At 38.3% G+C, this 20,425-nt stretch overlaps 1 protein-coding gene across 12 annotated transcripts in view; it reads right to left on the bottom strand.

The window, feature by feature from the left end:
- PDSS2 (decaprenyl diphosphate synthase subunit 2) overlaps positions 1-20,425 on the bottom strand; it is a 250,590-nt gene that overhangs the window by 138,183 nt on the left and 91,982 nt on the right. For 10 of the 12 annotated variants that reach the window (XR_012033755.1, XM_072831888.1, XM_072831887.1 and 7 more), the window contains one exon: positions 4,056-4,190. The exons of the other annotated variants lie outside the window; for them this stretch is intronic. Coding sequence is in view for 9 of the 10 variants with exons in the window: in XM_072831888.1 (XP_072687989.1) it covers positions 4,056-4,190 (135 nt within the window). In the remaining variant the exon portion in view is untranslated. The remainder of the gene's footprint in view (positions 1-4,055; positions 4,191-20,425) is intronic. 12 annotated transcript variants of the gene reach the window in all.

The following is a 20,425-nucleotide window of genomic DNA, read 5'->3' as shown; positions in this document are numbered from 1 at the left end:
CTCAAGTTCAGCCATGCAAAGATTTAAAAGAATACTCTGTCCAAGGCACTGGTGTGCTATAAATATGTACAAAGCTGGGCAAGGTAGTCTAGATGAATAGACAGGGAGAAAAGAAAATGTGTTTGGCAAACTTGTTTCAATCTCATCTACCAGAGTTAACAAAAGATGTTGGGAAATTTCAGGCAATGAAGGCAGAGTGAAAATATGTGATCTATTTATAACCGTTAGACGAGAAATAAGGGTCTGTTCTTGCTAAAACAACCAAGAAAGGTGAAGCATTAGTAAAGAAAATTCACCTAAATTTCTTTAAACTTAATAATTATGTTACATTATTACAGAGAAGTCTGTACTTTGTAATATCATGTTTTATATATCCTAATTTTTTTGTATATAAAATTAAAATATTCTATCATTAAGATAAGTTATAAACTTATTTTCTCGGGAGTAGCTAGGGATGCTTGGAAACTTAGAAATACTTTTAAAAATTTTATTGAAGTATAGTTGACATATAACGTCATATTAGTTTCAGGTGGACAACACAGCAATGTGACAGTTCCATATTTTACACAGTGCTCACCACTCTTAGTTACCATTTGTCACCATAAACATTATAGCAATACTTTTTTGATTGATCACTTTTGCAACCAATTTTTTAAGTCAGGATTGGTGGAATAAAACTAAAGTCCATAGCCTTGTTTGCAAAAGGCTATGGTAGATGATAATAGTGCAATTTTATAAATGTAGCTCTCTTACTTGTTTTTCAAAATGTAGTTATTACATTTTAGCCTCACTTCTGCCTCTCTTGGCTATTAAATGATAAGTTTACTAAACATATCCACAGGTTATATCCATCAGTTATACCCTTAGGCCAAACAAAAGAGGTCACCTAACTCACTTTTGGTCCCTTAGGTAATTTACTCAGGTCCCATTATCTGACCTCAAAGTCAAGTTTATGAGAGAAAAACACAAACAATGTAAATCCCAGCAGTTTGGAGGTGAATTAAAAAGCTCCCAAGTCAGTACTTCGCTCAAATGTTAAATAATTCACTGTGGCATTATAGATACAAGCCTCCAGCAAAAGTTACACTTGAACAATTAAGGAAGCAAGAGCCAAACAAATGACTTCAGGGGTAGAGAAACAAATTAATGGTTTCTCAGAGTACTGTGCCAAATTACAGTTTCACATTAACAAGTGTGTAAAATACCCAAACAGCACCAATGACTTACTAGATCAAGTTTGATAATGGAAAATAGCCTGGAACAACATACCAGGATTATTTGTTAAACTTAATTATGGATTCTGTACACTTGGGTATGAAACCCATTTATATTCTTTATAAAGTTTTTATATTCATAATGTACCACCTACTCTTTTGCAAAGTTCTTTTACAATTATTCCAAATAATCATCTGTCAAATATTATATTCTTATAAAGGATCAGAAAGTGATGCACCTGTTTCTTAGTGGCTAGATAAGAAATTCGAAACACAAGATCACATCACAACACTGTGTACATATGGATACCAGGACCCACGCAACAGAAAGGGTACACACTATATCACTTACCAACTAGAAGACTTTAGACAATTCTTAATCTCACTATTAGCTTCTTTTTATGCAAAATGGGGATAATTCCTTTATGCAACAAATATTTATTGAACATCTATTATACATCAAATAGTACTTTCCAAGGGTTGTTTTTATTTTAGGATTAGAGATAATAAAAACATAGCTGGTGTTCATTAGAGGTATGTAGGGTTACCCAATTGCATGAGCAGAGGTCTGACTAATTAAATATTCACCAAAGTAGGCAGGCTGAAAATCAACAGTTCCTAAGGGAAATAGAGATACATGGGACATAGGGTGATATGAGATCCATTTGCTTTCCAAAAACAAGGTTATTGGTATTCATTATAGATCTTTATGTATTTTCTCTAGTTAATTCAACTAAACTCAGTCAAGGGCTTTCTCATAATATGGTAGTTTTGAGCTCTAATTTGAACAGGTTGGGGGGAAGGATGCAGACATATAAAAGATTTGCCAATTTGCTTTTCCATTCAGAAGTTTTTCAAAGACATACTTACAAGAAGATGACCTTTCTTCGAATACTAATTTAATGGATAGTCTAACCTATATGGAAAATAAGTTCTTTGAATCAGACTAGAAAAGCAGAATGGAATCAAGAGAAAAACATGAAATTTGGAAGGAAAAGAACTGTAGTTGGATCCTCAACTTGTCTCAACTGCCAGTTGTACCACCTTGAAAAAAAAAATCTCAAGATTTTTGGATCTCAGTTTGCTCAAGAGTAAAATAAGTATAACGACAACTCTTATCTACAGCGTTTTTGTAAGGATCAAACGAGATAACTGTAATAAAAATTCTCAGTAACCTACAAAACACTAAACAAATATAAATTACTTGAGAGTGAGTAGGAACTGAAAACAATCCCAAGGCATCCTTTCTAGTGAAGACATTTGCATGGGTAAATGGTAAAAGGTCTGCAAAATTATCCTGGCTGGAGGAAGAGTCATCTCAGCCACGACAATAATAATTTTACTCGTTAATGAGGAAGGATGACTAGACTTCGTAGCTGGAAAACAAGAGCAGTCATCTCTAAATATTATGTAAGAAAAAATGCATGGATAAGATTACTAGGAATAAAAAAAACCCCTAGGATATGGATTAATTTTTAAAGCAAATATAGAAGATATATTAGCCATAAGTCAAATTTCCTAGAAATGCTTCCTTTTGTGAGGAAAATTTCCTTGTCACCCCATGTTTTTATTTTCACATGCCAAGTCCACCTGCATAGGCCAAACAGAGGCTCTACAGAGGCTTTTAACACAATGTCAAATACAATACTAACTTAAAGTTATTGTTGATACACTGTTACTAAAAAATATGCACTGATTAAAAAAAAACTGAAAATTTTAAGTTTGTTTTATATTAAGCAAAAATGACATACTCACAAATTTGATTTTCAGTTTAAATGTATAGGAGAAAAAAAATTTTTTGTAAAGATTTTATTCATTTGAGAGAGACAGTGAGCAAAAGAGAAAGAGGATAAGCAGGAGAGGGAGAGGGAGAAGCAGACTCCCTGCTGAGCAAGAAGCCTGACGTGGGATTCAATCCCGATGTTATTTGGTGATGATGGTGGTAAGGGAGAGTGGCTCATGACCTGAGCCGAAGGCAGATGCTTAACTGACTGAGCCACCCAAGTGCCCGAGAAAAAATGTCTTGTTCTAGTAAGTTTAGTAAAAATCTCTTCACCATAAAAATAAGCATAATAAAACAAATGACACAGCACTGAAGTACACTACTTCTCCTAAAATGATAGTTACATTGTTATTTTATAATTAGCTCTCATTTTGAATAGATTTAAAAATCATATATCCTGAAGTAAGTCTCTATAGAGATATAATGACACCATGATGGTAAAGGAGGGGTAGTAACGAATAGAAAAAAAAATTTTTTTAAAGATTTTATTTATTTATTTATGAGAGACACAGAGACAGAGGCAGAGACCTGGGCAGAGGGAGAAGCAGGCTCGCAGAAGAAGCCTGATGCAGGACTCAATTCCAGACCTCGGGATCATACCCTGGGCCGAAGGCAGACACTCAACTGCTGAGCTACCCAGGCATCCCTGAATAGAAAATTTTAAATGCCCAGAAAAGAATGAAAGTTTTCAACACAAATGTATAGGGAAATTTACCAGTTATGTATGGAGCTGTAAAGTCTATCAGACTTGTTAAGAACAATAAAAATACATTTGAAAGGGGTGGGTGCCTGGCTGGCTCAGTCAGAAAAGTATGTGACTCTTGATCTTGGATCATGAGTTCAAATCCTATACTGGTAGTAGAGATTGTACAAACAAACAAACACACTTTTAAAAAAAGAACAGAACAATAAAAATACATTTTTAACTTAAAAAAATATATTAATTTATCCTTGAATCCAAGAATGACAAAGAACTAAGTAGTGATTTCCATTGACTACTGTTCAGTAAAAGGAAACACAATTTAGAAAGTGATGTCAAAAGTCTAAGTTTTTCTTACCATGAATAGATCCCACTGACCGTGTCATAGTTCTGACATGAAGCATTCATGCTGCTGGGCCCAGCTGCTTTAGAAATAAGTAGCACCACCAAGCCCCTCAACTGGAGGTTATGTCGGCTATCATGTACCAGCCCGCTGCCAACAAAGAAAGAAGAGGGTTAATATATTCTCACAGAATTAGTCAGATCAAGTTAGGAAATTGCTACAATTCACTTAGACTTCCAAAGTCAGAGAAAGACTTGTTGAAAGAAACAGAAGTGGGGAAAGAGCAGGCTAACAGGAGAAAGCAATGAGTTCAGTTAACAACCAGAGAAACCCATGGCTGCTTTTAAAAGTGACAGTCTCCAACTGTGAGGCCTCATGATCTGGTTTCCTCCTCTTTCTGCATTTTCCTATGCTCTATACCCTACACCTCACAATGTCAACCGTTTGCTCAACCCATAGTTGAGCTCAAACTGCTGTGTGGTATAGCTGATAGTAACTGAAATACAAATTGTATGGCTTGGATGGAGTGATGTTATTTGGTGATGATGGTGGTAAGGGAGAGTGATAAAAAATGATTTCTGCCTTCACAGGTAGAGAAAATGCTCAGAGAATTAAAGTGACAAATCCAAATGACTTAAAAATTTATTTGATAAGTGATATGGAAATGTATGCCATCAGCAAGTCTTGCCATCTCCTATTATTTATGGAAAGCATTATCATTCTAGACAACAATATGGCTTTAACTTAGCATGTCATTTTATTTTTGCGATGAGTATTGAATTTTCATAATTTCTACTATAACTAAGGCCAGGAATACATTGGTTTTTTTTTTTTTCTCAAAGTACTGCAAATGGTTGTCATATAAGAACTAAATGGCATCAGAGAGAGAGAGAGAGAGAGAGAAAGAAAGAAAGAAAGAAAGAAAGAAAGAAAGAAAGAAAGAAAGAAAACTATGGGCAATGTATTATAATAAATTAACATTTAGAACAATGCTCATGAGCACTAATCAAATAGATATGCATACATAAATAACATAAATATAGTTCTTGAATGTAGTGAAAAAAATCATTAAAATTTGTATCATACTTCATTAAATTATTAAGCCTTTCTTGGTAAATTCTGAATAAGGAATTAAATGAATTAAGCTAACATAGCCAAAATTAATGAGTTAGTTCACTACTTAAGAAAAATCTTTGCCCCTCAATGCTTCCAAAAAGAAATTTTAAAAAGAGCCCCTCTGTACCCTCATTGGTTTCAAAATAAGGCAGATCTTGAGGCTCTCTGCAAAGGAACAGATATAGCTCTTTCTCTAATTATATTTTCCCCTCAATCCTCTAAGTGATCGTCAGCAAGTTTGAGGGGTTAGTAATTTTTAAAAAGAAGTTCTAATTTTCTAGGAAAAAGAGGCTAATCTATAGTAATTAAATTATATCATAAGAGAAACAAATAATCATCAGAAATATCCAAAGCTTTTCATGGTCATGTAGCTTTCTAGTTAGGCCCTGTAAACCTGAATTGCAGAGAGGCTGGGAAGGACTCTATTTTGGACCAAGCAAAAAAATGGGAACAGGAGCACTTTCTAAGTTTTTTACTCTGAATTACAAATTTTAACTTTTGCTGCTAGACCTTATTAATGTATTGCCTAAGGTGAATCTTTACTCATCCTGTTTTAGATAATAATATTAAAGAGAAGGTCTGAATTGGCTCTTTAAAAAAAAAAAAAAAGATTTTATTGGGATGTCTGGGTAGCTTTGTGATTGAGCCTCTGCCTTTGGCTCAGGTCCTGGTCCTGGGGTCCTGGGATCGAGTCTCTCATCGGGCTCCCTGCATGGAGCCTGCTTCTCCCTCTGCCTGTGTCTCTGCCTCTCTGTCTCTCGTGAATAAATAAATAAAAAATCTTAAAAATATATTTTATTTATCTATTTGAGAGAAAGAGAAAGCATGAGGGAGAGGGAGAAGTAGGCTCCCCGTTGAGCAGAGTCCAATGTGGGCTTACTCCCAGGACTCCTGGGATCATGACCTGAGCCGAAGACAGATGCTTAACCACTGAGCCACCCAGGCGCCCCATGAATTGGTTGTTAATTCTATAAAGGGAAAAGAGGAAGGTGAGGTTGTGTGTATGCATGTGTTTTGGAGGTTGAGCCTGGTTAGGGATGAAGGATTTGATGACACAGTAAGAACTCCAAGAGGCATGAAACTTGAGAAAAGTCTGACTCCATCATGCTGATGAAACAGCTCTGGCAACAGTTTTGACATCTTCCTCAGAGTTCTCAAGAGATGAGACCTTTCACAGGAGACACACACACAAATGAAGAGGAACAGCAACAACAGTAGGAAATCCTTAAATAGTGCTTCACACATGCCAGGAACCATTCTAAGGATTTACTAAATATTAACTAAATTAATTCACAGCAACTCTAAGAGGGAGGTCCCACGATTATCCTGATTTTGCAGATGAATAAGGAGAATGAGGCACACAGAGAGATCAAGCAACTTGCTCATTGCTGGAAGGCAGTAGGGCCGTGATGAAGCCAACATCTGAACCCAGGCCAACTGGCTCTAGAATCTATATACACGCTTAACCATTATGCTATAGTGACCCTCGAATCTGCTTCATCTCATGTACAAAACTATTTGCAAGGTAAAATTGAAGAGTGCAGCTTTAGAAACAGGTTTTCAAAAGAATCCTTTTCCCATTCGCTAGTTGTATGACTTGGAGACTATTACCTCCTCTATAAAATAAGGTTAATAACGTCTACTATTTTTTTTTAAGATTTTATTTATTTATTTGAGAGAGAAAGAGCATGAGGGAAGGGGAAGGGACAGAAGGAGAGAGAGACAGAAGCAGATTCCCCACTGAGCAGGGGGTCAATGCAATTTGGGGCTTAATCCCAGGACCCTGAGATCATGATCCGAGCTGAAGGCATTTAATGTGCCACTGAGGTTCTCCAACAATCTCTACTTTCCATTGTCATTTTGTGGAAGAGGCAACAAGAGTAAATAAAGTAAATAACACAGTGGAAGCACATGGTTGGTGATCACGTAATCAGAAAATTACATTCTGTCCTTATTACTTTTTTGTCACCTATTTTTTTCTCAACTTGTATTTTTTTTTCTTTCTTCTAGTTCATTTCTCCTCCTATCCCTATCTCTCAAAATCTAGCCCACTCTACCAGCATACATAATCTATAAATTTCCTTTTCTACCTCCCAAAATAACAAAAGTTAAGGAATTCTTCCCACACACCCCACCTCCTGCAAACATCATCATACGTCACTGAAACACTTGCCACTTTCAGAATGCATTCCAAAAAGGTCAGGAAGAGAAACTGTAGTGGACTGGTTGACGGAAATCAAGAGAACAGTCAGAAAAGCACATCTTCTGACAGCGGTTCACAACCCAGAAAACAGATTGACAGCTTAAGTAAATTAAAAGAACTGCTTCCAAACACCACTTCTTTAAATTTACTTCATTAAGACCCTTAAAAAAACAGTACCAAAATAAACTGATAATGTCCCCAGCTCAAAAATCAGCTCGCAACCAAAAGAGAATATGAAATTTTGCTTCTGAGCATAAAAAGAAATCCCTAGGATTCTATATTATAGAGCTAAGATGTTTCATATAGTCCAGGCTGTACTTGGCCCGAAACAACATGAGTTCTCAGTGCCTCTGAGGGTGCCTGCATTGCCATATGCATGCCTGAAGAAAAAGCTATGGATGCTAGGTTGGAGAACAGCTAAGTTGGTGTTCTTGGCAAGCTAAGTTGGTCCAAGCAAAAATGTAGTGAATGCTTATTGTATGGTAGGCATGGTGTAAACAAGAGTGGATGACATGATGAGCACTGGTGAGCTGTGGTCTTCCTTCATGTGGATAATACAGTCTGGATTAAAAATCCCAATGAAATATGGCATGGGATATACAAGGGCTGTGGCAGCATAAAGAAGGGGCAACTAACTAGAGGCAAAGAGAGGTGAAAGAGACCTCCCTGAGACCTAAAGGATGAGGAAGAAGTAGCCAGGGGAGCCAAAGCTGGGAGGGAAGTGAAGGGGGGAAAAAGTGTTCCAAAGAAGAAACAATAAGGGCAAAGGTTCGAAGGAAAGACAGGAGGACACGGCTATTTCCAGAACCAAAATGGCAGGAGCACAGTGTGTGAGTGGAAGAATTGGGTGAAATGAAAGCTAGAGGAACACCTGAGAGTAGTCTATTCGTCTGAAAGGGCTCCATCTTGGTAGGAGATAGAGTTACTGCAGAAACTGACACTACTGGATAAAAATATGAAAATAAGCAGGCCGGGATCCCTGGGTGGCGCAGCGGTTTGGCGCCTGCCTTTGGCCCAGGGCGTGATCCTGGAGACCCGGGATCGAATCCCACATCAGGCTCCCGGTGCATGGAGCCTGCTTCTCCCTCTGCCTGTGTCTCTGCCTCTCTCTCTCTCTCTCTCTCTCTCTCTCTGTGACTATCATAAATAAATAAAAAATTAAAAAAAAAAAAAAGAAAATAAGCAGGCCAATTGTGACTTAACATGAAGAAATTAAAAGACAAAGTGCCCTCTGGTGATGCTAAGTCTCCTTGTTAACAGAGATGTTTGGGAACGTGCACAGCCTCTGACATATGCATTGATGAGAAGCCGGGACTATTTGACATCTGAAGTTTTTTCTTACTCTGATTCTTTATGATCTCACCTCACTTATCTAATTACCTATACTCTACAATAGGTATAACAGGCACAAAAATTAGAACAATCCTTTATTGTCATCAAAATTACAGTGTCGGGATCCCTGGGTGGCGCAGCGGTTTGGCGCCTGCCTTTGGCCCAGGGCGCGATCCTGGAGACCCGGGATCGAATCCCACATCGGGCTCCCAGTGCATGGAGCCTGCTTCTCCCTCTGCCTGTGTCTCTGTCTCTCTCTCTCTCTCTGTGACTATCATAAATAAATAAAAATTAAAAAATAAAAAAAAAAACAAAATTACAGTGTCATGAATGAAAGCAATATTTAGTACCTTGTCATCTTCACCACTGAAGTTCTACAGAATTGTGTTCCTTTTAGCTAAGATAAACTAAAACTTCATACAGAGTGAATACCTTCTATAAATTAGTCACTGTGCTAGCTACAGATACAAGTGTGAGCAAAACCAGGCATGGGGCTTGTGGGGCTTGCTAGTGGAAGAGACTGGAAATAATGAAAGAATCACAAAGAAATGTAAAATTATAATGACAATAAATGCCACAAACAAACACTGTGAGTGTTTATAACAGGGGAACTGACCTAGTGAGGAAAGTCAGAGGCTTCCTTGAGGAAGTGATGACAGAGTTGACAGCCAAAGGAAGAATAGATATAAAAAAAAGGGGTTAGTGGGAAGAGAACAGACAAGAGTATATCTGCAGCACAAATACAGGCATAGGTGAGGCTGAGGGCACTGCACAAAGTGAGGCTGGAGACAGAAAGGACTAGACCACACAGGTCGGAAGGCCATATAAGACTTCTGCTTTTTACCCAAAGAGCAGCGTGAAGCCACTGTAGTTTTTATTAAGCAGCTGATGACATAATTAGATATTGTATTTTATTTTAAAGATTTTATTTATTTATTCATGAGAGACACTGGGAGGGAGAGAGAGAGAGAGAGAGAGGGGCAGAGACACAGGCAGATCCCCATAATTAAATATTTTTTTAAAAGCCCACAAAGGGGATCCCTGGGTGGTTTAGCGGTTTAGCGCCTGCCTTTGGCTCAGGGCGCGATCCTGGAGTCCCGGGATTGAGTCCTGCATCGGGCTCCCAGCATGGAGCCTGCTTCTCCCTCCTCCTGTGTCTCTGCCTCTCTCTCTCTCTCTGTGTCTATCATAAATAAATAAATCTTTAAAAAAAGAAAAAGCCCACAAAAAGGGACGCCTGGGTGGCTCAGTGGTTGAGCATCTGCCCTTGGCCCAGGGTGTGATCCTGGAGTTTCGGGATCGAGTCCCACATTGGGGTCCTGTGAGGAGTCTGCTTCTCCCTCTGCCTGTGTCTCTGCCTTCTCTGTGTCTCTCATGAATAAATAAAATATTTTTAAAAAACCCACAAAAATCTTGTCATCAGTGGAAAAAATGACTTGCATGTAGGGGAAGGAGGAAAACAAAGAAAATGGGTATGAGGAGAGCTGTTAGGAGGCTTTTTACAATAGTCAATGAGAAATATGGAGGTAGCATGGTAGACTGACTAGAAAGGTACCAAATCTAAAGTAATATTTCAATTCAATTTAAATACATGTTGGATATTACATACTCCTGGAAAATTAGCTAATATGGATATAGCACTAATTTTAAATACTATCATGCTGAAAAGTCTGTAGTTGAATTTTAGGGCAGAGTCGGTGGGAGGGGGGACACTTAGCCCCCTCCAAAATTCTGCTCTAGATCTACAACAGATGGAAACAGCAAACACACACTAATAATCTAATAGCTACACATTTCATGATGGACATAAGGATTGAATAGGTCACACTTTGTGCAATTCAGCTCTATATCTTTCTCACATTATGATTTATGGCTAACAGCATTTCTCATTGCATCATCATATCTTTCCACTACCACTACCTTCCTCCCAATCCTGTATTTCAAATCCTCAAATCACAGCTATACACTTTTTTTTTTGAGGGGGGAGAGGGGTTAAGAGAGAGAAAGTGAGGGAATCTTAAGCAGGCTCCATGCCCAGCACAGAGCTGATGTGGGACTTGATCTCATGACCCTGAGATCATGACCCGAGCCAAAATCAAGAGTCAGAAGTTCAACGGACAGAGCTACCCAGGTGCCCTGGCACCTTTCCATATATCCTCTAAAATTCCATTTCTTCAACATTTATGTACCAAACAGGAGTGGTATACAAAGAATTAAGTGGTATAATAAGAGTTATAATAATAGGTTCAAAATATGGCTAAAGTGAATAGGAGCAAAAGATATCAAAAGTAGTAGAGCAACAAAAAGCTTTTAGTACATAAAGGAAGAAAGAAAACTGCTTCTTGCCATAAGGGCTCCTCACAGTAGAGGGGGCATTCAGACTGAGCTTGAGACCAAGAGAGCTTGGTCAGATTTCTCTGACCAGATAATGGAGGTAGGACTGGAATGGAGTTAATGGAATGGAAAGAAGGGTATTTGAGGAGAAAAAAACAGGTTGTGCATGATAAGAAGGTAGAAGAATGAGGAGCAGGTTCTGGAGCTGTGGGGCTACCCATTTGGGCAATATGTGAAGATGAACAAGCCCAGAAAAAAGACAGTCTAAAGAATGAAGGGCCTTGAAAGTCAGGTTTAGAGTTGGGACGTTATTCTGCAGGCAATCTGAAGGCAGGGATGGTTTGTCAGCAAGGGAGTAATGTGATTAGAGCTAAAGACTAAAACTGTTACTCTGGGCCTAATACTGTTACTTTGGCAGTAGCATGTTGGGTGCCATGGAAAGGAGATGGAAGATTAGTTAGGAGTAGCTTCTTCCAGTAGTCCAGGTGGGAGATAATGAGAGCCTAAATTAGGGCAGTGGCAGCAGTGACGGCAAAGAAGAGCTGAATGATGGCCACAGCAAGAAGGTGGAACAGGCTAGTCTGGCCAGCTGACTGCATGAGGGGAGACCCTCATGCACTGAAGGAAAGATAAGGGCTGAATGTGAGGTTCAAACCTGTTTCCTGGAGGTGATGATGCTAGGATTCATGGGGATTGGAAGAAAAAGGAGAGTTAATGGGGAATTAATGAGCTCAGTTTTGGACATGTTAACTTTGAATGCAAGAAAGACTTCCAGATGGAGATGCCCAGCAGGTAGCTGGAGATGCTATGGCTACAGATTTGGGATGCATCTTCAAAGAGGTGATGGCTGAATTAGTACGATTGATGGATGAGTTTTTAAGGAGAGAAAAAAGAAAAAAGAGGGAAGGGAAGGGATGAGAAGAGAAAAGGACTCTTGGAGAATTCCTTTACTTAGGGGATGGAGGAATGATGAGTAACCAACATGAAGGAACACAGTATGTCCACAAAACAAGTAAAAGGGGTTTCCAGATACCCAGAAAGTAGTGTGAACATGCATGCACAATGGAGACAGAGAACTTTTAGCAGTGCAGTACACAGAAACTAGGACCAGTAGTTGCCCCTTCCACTGGTTTTTATGATACTTATTATAAACCCCTAGGTTTCATTCACACTTAAAACACTGAATAATAAAAATGATAGCAACAACACAATGACTTCAATGTGCTATAATGCCAGGCATGTGCTATCTTCCATGTATATACTTGAATTCTCAGAAAGCCCATGTAAGGTAACTGGTCAGTATCTTTTGACAGAAAAGGAAAATTAGAAAAAAGGCTGAGAAAAGTTAAATACTTACTAGTCACACTAGTCAATTAGTAATGGAAGTACCAAGATCTACGTGATATTTGGACCCCAAAGTCTAGGCTCACTCAGGCTTTCCAGGCTTGCTATTACTGAATTATTTGCTCACAGGTACTACCTCACAAGCCTGTGAAAACCTTGAAGGTACCCAGGCTTGTCATCTTTGGATGCCCTGCACCTAGTAGAGTAACTGACATAGAACAGGTCTCCCAAAAAATATAAGAGAGAATAAATAGCTTCAAGAAGTAGAACAGCAGATTCTCCATCTCACACATCCCACCCAAACAGCCCCATTACTATTCCCGACTTTCCCCATTTCTCCTGTTCTTCATTTGCTGCATTCAGCCAGTCATCTCTGCATTTTGAGTCACTCTTCCTAAATCAGAGTGTATTCTTTAAAAGTGACAGCCACAAAGGAGAAAAGCCCCAACACACTCTAAAGAACATGCTGAGATTTTCATGCTATACTGGAAAGTTACTGTACAGGAGAATTATACCACATTGAAGGACATACTCCTCAAGTTTTAAATAGAACTCAATTTATTGGCATGTTTATGTGTTTTGTTTCCTCATTTAGGAGCACTGAATTCATTGCTGCATCAGTTCCCCTGAGAGAAGGCTGTCCTCACTTTGAGCAGAAGGTAGGGATTAGTTCCAGATGGAGAGTTGAGGTAGGATGGCGGAATTGGGGCACAAGAGAAAACCTCTGAGATATACGCTCAGGAGTTCAGAATTCTAACTTATGCCATGATCCAAATCACAATCTTTTGGAACATTTATAGTCAAATATTAAGGAAACACTTAACCACTTACAAAGAAAGGACCATCACCCTTGAGTCAGCCCAAAGCATCTCAAAATAAAACTCCAGTAAAAGAATCAGTACTGCTTAGACCCTCATAGGAAGAACTCCCTCCAATACTAACACCTAGAGGTATAGAGGTTTTCTATTTTATTATCCCACTGTAGATATTTCCAATTACAGTAAGTCAATCAAAAAATACTTTGATACTACATAAGTATCAAGGATAAATGTCAAATCTAACATATATGAAGTGGGTTGATTGATAAGATTCCTAATAATGCTTTATGACAGTGACTGCAACCCCTAGTTACAATTTTTTATTTTTTTTATTTTTTAAATTTTTTCAAAGAACTTGATTCTTTTTTTTTTTTAATATTTATTTATTTATGATAGACATAGAGAGAGAGAGAGAGAGGCAGAGACACAGGAGGAAGGAGAAGCAGGCTCCATGCACCGGGAGCCCGACGTGGGATTCGATCCTGGGACTCCAGGATCACGCCCTGGGCCAAAGGCAGGCGCTAAACCGCTGAGCCACCCAGGGATCCCTAGTTACAATTTTTTAAAGTTTATATCCAGATAACTGAAACATAAGGATGGCCTACAAGGTGCACAGTTTTTGCCAGAGAATCATTAGAAATACTCTTAACTTTTCTAATTTTTTTTTTAAGATTTTATTTATTTATTTATTTATTTATTCATGAGAGACACACACAGAGAGAGAGAGGCAGAGACACAGGCAGAGGGAGAAGCAGGCTCCATCCCAGGAGCCTGATGTGGGACTCGATCCCAGGACTCCAGGATGGCGCCCTGAGCCAAAGGCAGGCGCTAAACCGCTGAGCCACCCAGGGATCCCTTTTGTAATTTTTTTGAATGCTGACTATAACCTGCTAAATTGATTTTGTGACCCACTAATGAGTTGCAAACTGCAGTTTTTTGAAAAATAGTGTTTTAAGTCATGTAAAATATGTGATATGTAAAGTCAAAAGAACTGGAAGCATAATGTAAAATTAATTAAGTAGGGACAGAATTAACACTATTTAAAATAAACAAAAAAATCTGGCCATATACTCTAGAACAAATTTAGAGTTGCAAGAAAGCATTAAAACTTTTTTTAATGACATGGAAAAATACTTAAAATGTTAAATGAAGATAGAATATAAAACTGTATACATAATATCTCAATTATGTTTCAATATATGCACATATATATGCATATAAACAAGGCCAAGGACAAAAACTAGAAAAAAATATGGAAAACATTACATTTTAAATCTGGGTGTCATTATATAGGTGTTCAATATACAAAGTGTCCTTGTATTTTTCTGTATGCTTAAACTACTTTGTTTAAAAAATGAAAAGGAACAAGACAAGAAGCAAATATCCCTAAATGGTAACAAGCGTTAATCAACAGATTTTTAGATTAAGGGTGATTTATTTCCTAAAATGAGTAAGAGCACAGATCTCTTTTTAAGTCTGGAGAAAAAAGTACTGAATTTTAAGAAAAACAGAATTTTAAGAAGGCAGATGACTTACTACATTATAGTTGTGTTTCTCATTTCAAGAAAAAAATTAAACCCACATTTCATGAACCCCAGAGTCCTATGTTGGGTGCCTTGTAGATTCTCATATTTCACCTCTAATTTTTCTAAGATTTAGATACAAAGACAATGTTTAAATGGTATCAAAGAAGTGCTGTGAAAAATATATATACAATTAGTAATTCAATGACAGTAATATTACTCAGTTGTAAAAGAAAAAAAATTAACACTCATGAAAATTGTTTTAAAGCACTATAATTTGAGGGAGACTAAAAATAGTCTGCATGTCACAGATTTTAATGTAAAATTAGCAGAAGAACTGGAGGTTAATTTCGATTGACAAAATGACCCAAATTGTATTATTCCTGCCATATCTATCCTGAGACTAAACTGCCCTAGACTTGAAACAACTTTAGGGCCTGGGGTGACCAGCCCTTAGTATCTGGGAGCTGTAGCAGTCACTGACATGGCTCGAGGGCCACGTGCGCATCCCACCCGAATTAAATCCCTGAGGGACAGCAGGGCCAAGGAACTGCCTTACCAAAGCCCTCCCCAAGCTGCAATTAGGTTTGATGGGCATGTGGCAGGAGACAGACGCTGGAAAAAAAGGAAGTAAAAGAGAAGAGAAAGTAGAATGGGGGTAGGGCATAGGGGTTGTTCAGCAGGGAAGGGAAGTCAAGCCAGGTGCTTTTCAGAAATGATTACTGAACACCAGCAGTTTAAGATACGTGATTGAAATAAAAAAGAAGTATAAAATAATGCCATAATTGATCAAGTTTACAGCAAGAGGTAGGCTGGCCACCCTAGAATTAAACATGCCACCAGAAAAAAAAAAAAAAACCCACAAAGACTTTTGTACTCAAATGATAACTGAAGATTTAAAATTATGAATGTAGAAAAATAGGGCCATTTAAAAAATAATATTTTGATCACACTGAAAACGGTTAAAATTATCTCATACAATAATTTTTACATACAGACCTCTTTTGTTCACATTTTAAAAAAGCAATTTAGTGTTGAAGCAAAGGGTAGAAAAATTGAGTGCTGGAATACAGGCATCATTACACTACACAGACACACAAGACTCACACCACCACTCAAGCGGTGACACTGGCTAAGAGCTAGCGCTGTGAATTACACCTCCTACTACCACCATCCGTCTGCACAGGGAATAAATCAACCAAACATGAATGAGTGTTCCCTTAATGCTCAGTGCTTTTCTCAACTTGCAGTCCTGATTTCAAAAGACTCTGCCACTCAAAGAGAAGTACTCTCAGATTAATCTTCCATAATTTTCTGTGGTTTTATTCAGCTACTATATAAGCACATTTTTATACTGAAAAAGAATCTCTTTAGAAAAAAAGAATGTCTCACTGTAACACTCCATTTGTCTAGTATTTGGCCTATCAGTCCTATTGGCTAATGAAGGTGATTCAATTGTGCAAAATTTAGAATATCTGCATTAGAATAAGTTGGAAGAGATAAAAAGGTAAAAGGTCATTCGATTGGCTTTTACTTAACATTAAAAGGTAAAGCCAAAAGTAAAGATATGCTAGCAGATGGAAGAAGCCAGTAAAAACAAGTTGGAAAAAAATGATGAAACACTTTACAGAGAAACAGATAATACCTCAAGGGCAAATTGGGGTGGGGGGGCTGGGGTGTAGCAAAGTGAAATGCAGCATGGATTTTGGCAGGAGAGATGAGGTTTTAAAAAATGAATAGAAAAACAATCAAAATCTAAAGCCATATTATTGCAACATGATGGTTCAGAAATCAAGAGCAAAATTTTTAGGAACATCTCTTTTATTTTCTGAAAATCACCACTGAAATCAAGGTACAGGAAACCAAAATATGAAAGAATTGCAAGTGACAGGTGGTGGGACACAGACTGCGTGTGTTCATCTTTCACAGAACCTCCACAAGAGAAAAGATCTCATGATTGGCTGCCTAAATTCAAATCTATCAGTTCTCATAATCACAAATATTGCCACCCAATAACATTAAGACCTTCAAAATATTTAAAACAGCCACCAGGGAGCCTGGCTGGCTCAGTGGGTGGAGTGTGTAACTCTTGGTAGTGACTTTCAGCCCAACATGGTGGGGGAAAGGGGCAGAGATTACTTTAAAAAAATAATAAATAAATAAGCAAGCCACTAACAGAGGTAGTAAAGGGAAAAGATTACTATGATAGTGGCATCTCCCAAATTATGTGTGTCAAGAGGAAAACACAATTTGATTTTTCTTATAGTTTCATTCACATGGTATTAACTAATAGGATGGCACCTACTGAATGAAGAGAGATGGCTGGGATAAATTACACACAGATTATTCTGGGCAATTTAATCCTCAGATAACAATAACACTTGCTGTACTCTACTAGGTCACAAGGTTATTCTGGGAAGAAATCCCTCATTTGCCAGATTGCCAGAAAGCTTCCTTTGGGTAGACGGACTGTCTCATCCACCCCGGTGTATCCTCAAGCTTTCATGGGTGTTAGCTCATCTAACCTGACAACCATCCTGCGAGGTGGTAGTTTTCTTCATTTTCTGATGAGGATACTGAGACACACAGTTTCTTTTCTCTATGTCAGCAATTATCACTGACAGACTAGGTAGTTGTATTCATTAATTTCATTATTGTCTTCCTAGACTAGAATGTCAGCATGTTACAACATATTTACTTATCCACAGTTGTATCTCCAGTGCTTGGAATAGTGCCTGGCACACACAGATATTCAATAAATACTTACTGAATTAATGAATTAATAACCTGCCCAAGATTATATAACCAGTAAGTGAGAGAACTGGGGCTCAATTCAGACATCTGCCTCTGAACCCCATATTCACCCAATAAGAAATAATGATTACAGCAGCATTAAAATACAGAGAATAAAAACGAATGGTGGCTTAGAATCAGAGCTTAAAGAGTATATTATAGGTAAGAGGTATGAAAAAAAAATTTAGGGGATCCCTGGGTGGCTCAGCGATTTAGCATCTGCCTTCCGCCCAGGGCGTGATCCCCATGGTCCGAGGATCGAGTCCCACATCGGGCTCCCTGCATGGAGCCTGCTTCTCCCTCTGCTGGTGTCTCTGCCTCTCTCTCTGTGTCTCTCATGAATAAATAAATAAAATCATTTAAACATTTTTTTCTTTTAAGTTAATTTCTCCTAAGCACCTCTTTAAAACTTCTCTTGATTACAGGTCTGGTGCATTGAGAGCTGGACAAGCAGTTGGGTGCAGCCTTCTCCTTACAGGCAACTGCAACAAGATGCACAGGCAGCACAGAGCCAGAGGATTTGCGGTCCATTAAATACAAGGCCATGGGAAGCCTTGAATAGCGCCCATTCACACAGAGGCCGAGTAAAGTTTGCACTGCAGTGAAAGTGCTGTCCAGGTTAGAAACCACAACTGAAAAACAACAACAAAAACCCTCACAGACTGCAGGAGTAGCCAGGGTCTACACCACAGCCAGGGAGTCTTAGGCTGAAATGAGGATCTGTGCAGGCCCACCTTGTGGCTTATGGCCTGTGCCCTTTTGGTGGCCTGTGATAGTCGATCCTCTAAAACAGTCCACAAAACTGTAACTTTTAGGGAAAGAAAAGAGGACATTTTTCATCATTTTTAACTGAACACCTTGGATCCTTTCCTTGAAATTGGGCAGAACATGAATTTCCCCATGAAAATAGTTAGTGTTAATAATTTATATATACATTCTATGTTTTTATTTCTAGGAATATATTAAAATAAGACAGGAAATTTATATTTAGGAATTTTTTTTGTTTCCATTATAATAGCTCTATTTTGTCCTAATTCATACTAAAATAATTCATTTTTTTAAAAAGATCTTATTTATTTGCGAGAGACCAAGAGCAAGAGAGATCACAGGGATAGAGAGAAGCAGACTTTCCACTGAGCAGAGCGTTCAACGTGGGGCTCAATCCCAGGGACCCCAAGATCATGACCTGAGTCGAAGGCAGACGTTTAACCTACTGACCCACTCAGGCAGCCCTAAAACAATCCATTCTTATAAGGTAAAAGAGTAAAGGATAGCACTGTAACTATAAAGTACTGGGAAGAAAAAAAAAAAGAAAAATAAATAAAGTACTGGGAAACATCAAAAATGCTGTGGTCATGATTAGGCTTTGCCTCATTAGGATGTCATTTCTCCCCCACAGTTTTCCTTCTGGAAGAGTTTAGGGCAAGCGCTGAAAATAACAGCCCTTATTTCATTAGAAATGAGAAAAAACTAATGAGATAAGCCACAGATTCTCCCCTCCCCACAAATAAGACAGTGGAACTTAACGGACATCCATCTGCCTATACTTTTGACTTTCTGTGGGCAAGAGCATGGAAATGGGAGGGGGAGGACAGGGAGCAAGCTACCAGTTCTACGGCATATACTGTGAGCACCACACTTTACATGCAGTCAACAACCTCGTGAAGGAGGTACTACGGTTATCTCCAGTTTATACAATGAGAAAGCTGAGGCTTGGAGATAGGTTAGTTTCTTGTCCAAAGTCAAAGGTAAGTAGAGAGTCAGAATTCAAAATTGGGACTATTTGATTCCAAAAATACTCCTGCAATTACTGGGTATTGTTGAAGTTCTTTGGTTCCCAGTGACCAATAATGTGGAGGCAAGGAGAGGACTCCAAAGTGAAAGGGCAGATGGAACTTCATCCTGTTGGTACAGGGATGAAGAGACTCTGCACAATCACTGGAATATCAAACTAAAATAAAACAGCTATTGTTAGTTTTAAAATTCTATTAACTACTCAAAAAATTAGTATCTACATTTATTGCAATGTACAGACTTGTAGCACACTGTTTACTTCATATTTCTAAACTGAAATATTTCCCTCGGTATCAAGGTCACTTTAGCACCATAAACAATCCAAGATTCAAAACACTGCTCACTGATACACAGTAGGGACCCGTTCTTGTCCACTTGATCCCAGATATAAACCCAAGTGATAGCTAATATCTACTGCAGGTACTACTCTTAGCACTTTATAGGCATTTACTCACTCAAACTTTATGCAAGGATGTAAGGTGTCATTTTTTATTCTAATTTTACAGATGATGAAACTGAGACACAAGGAAAGTAATAAGTAAGTGGTAGGGCCATGATTCTAACCCAGGCATCAGGATTCCAGAGCCTACATTTTCCTCACCCTTCCTGCTCCTTCTTAAAAAAACAACCTCAAACTTACAGAAAAGTTCTAAGTACAGAACAAAGAATGTTTTTTCCTGAATCATTTATAAGTCAGTAATACATCACTACCATCTTACTCTCAGATGCCATATAAGTTTTGCCAGTTATCCCATGACACATTGTACTTAGTTGCCATGTCTCTGGTTTCCTTTAATCTAGAACAGTTTCTTAGTTTTTCCTTGACCTCCATGGCCTTGATGATTTTGAAGATTATAGGTCAGTTATTTTGTAGGAGTTCCCTCAGTGTGGGTTTACCAGACATCTCTTCATGATTAGATTCAGGTTGTGCATCTTTGGCAGGGGTATCATGGAAATGATTTTGTGTTCTTCCCACCTCAATTTCAGGTTGTTGCCTCATAGTAGATTTTTACTTTGACCATCTGATTAAGGGAATATCTACCATACTTTGCAACAGTAAAGACATACGTTTCCTCTTTAAAATTAATAAGTTTTGTGGGGAGGTACTTAGAAACTATATAAATATCC

This window comes from Canis lupus, chromosome 7 (genome assembly GCF_048164855.1).
Source record: "Canis lupus baileyi chromosome 7, mCanLup2.hap1, whole genome shotgun sequence".
In the NCBI taxonomy this organism is placed as follows: domain Eukaryota; kingdom Metazoa; phylum Chordata; class Mammalia; order Carnivora; family Canidae; genus Canis; species Canis lupus.
Note: the sequence above shows the minus strand (reverse complement) of the source record. Positions and strands in the feature narration are given on the sequence as shown.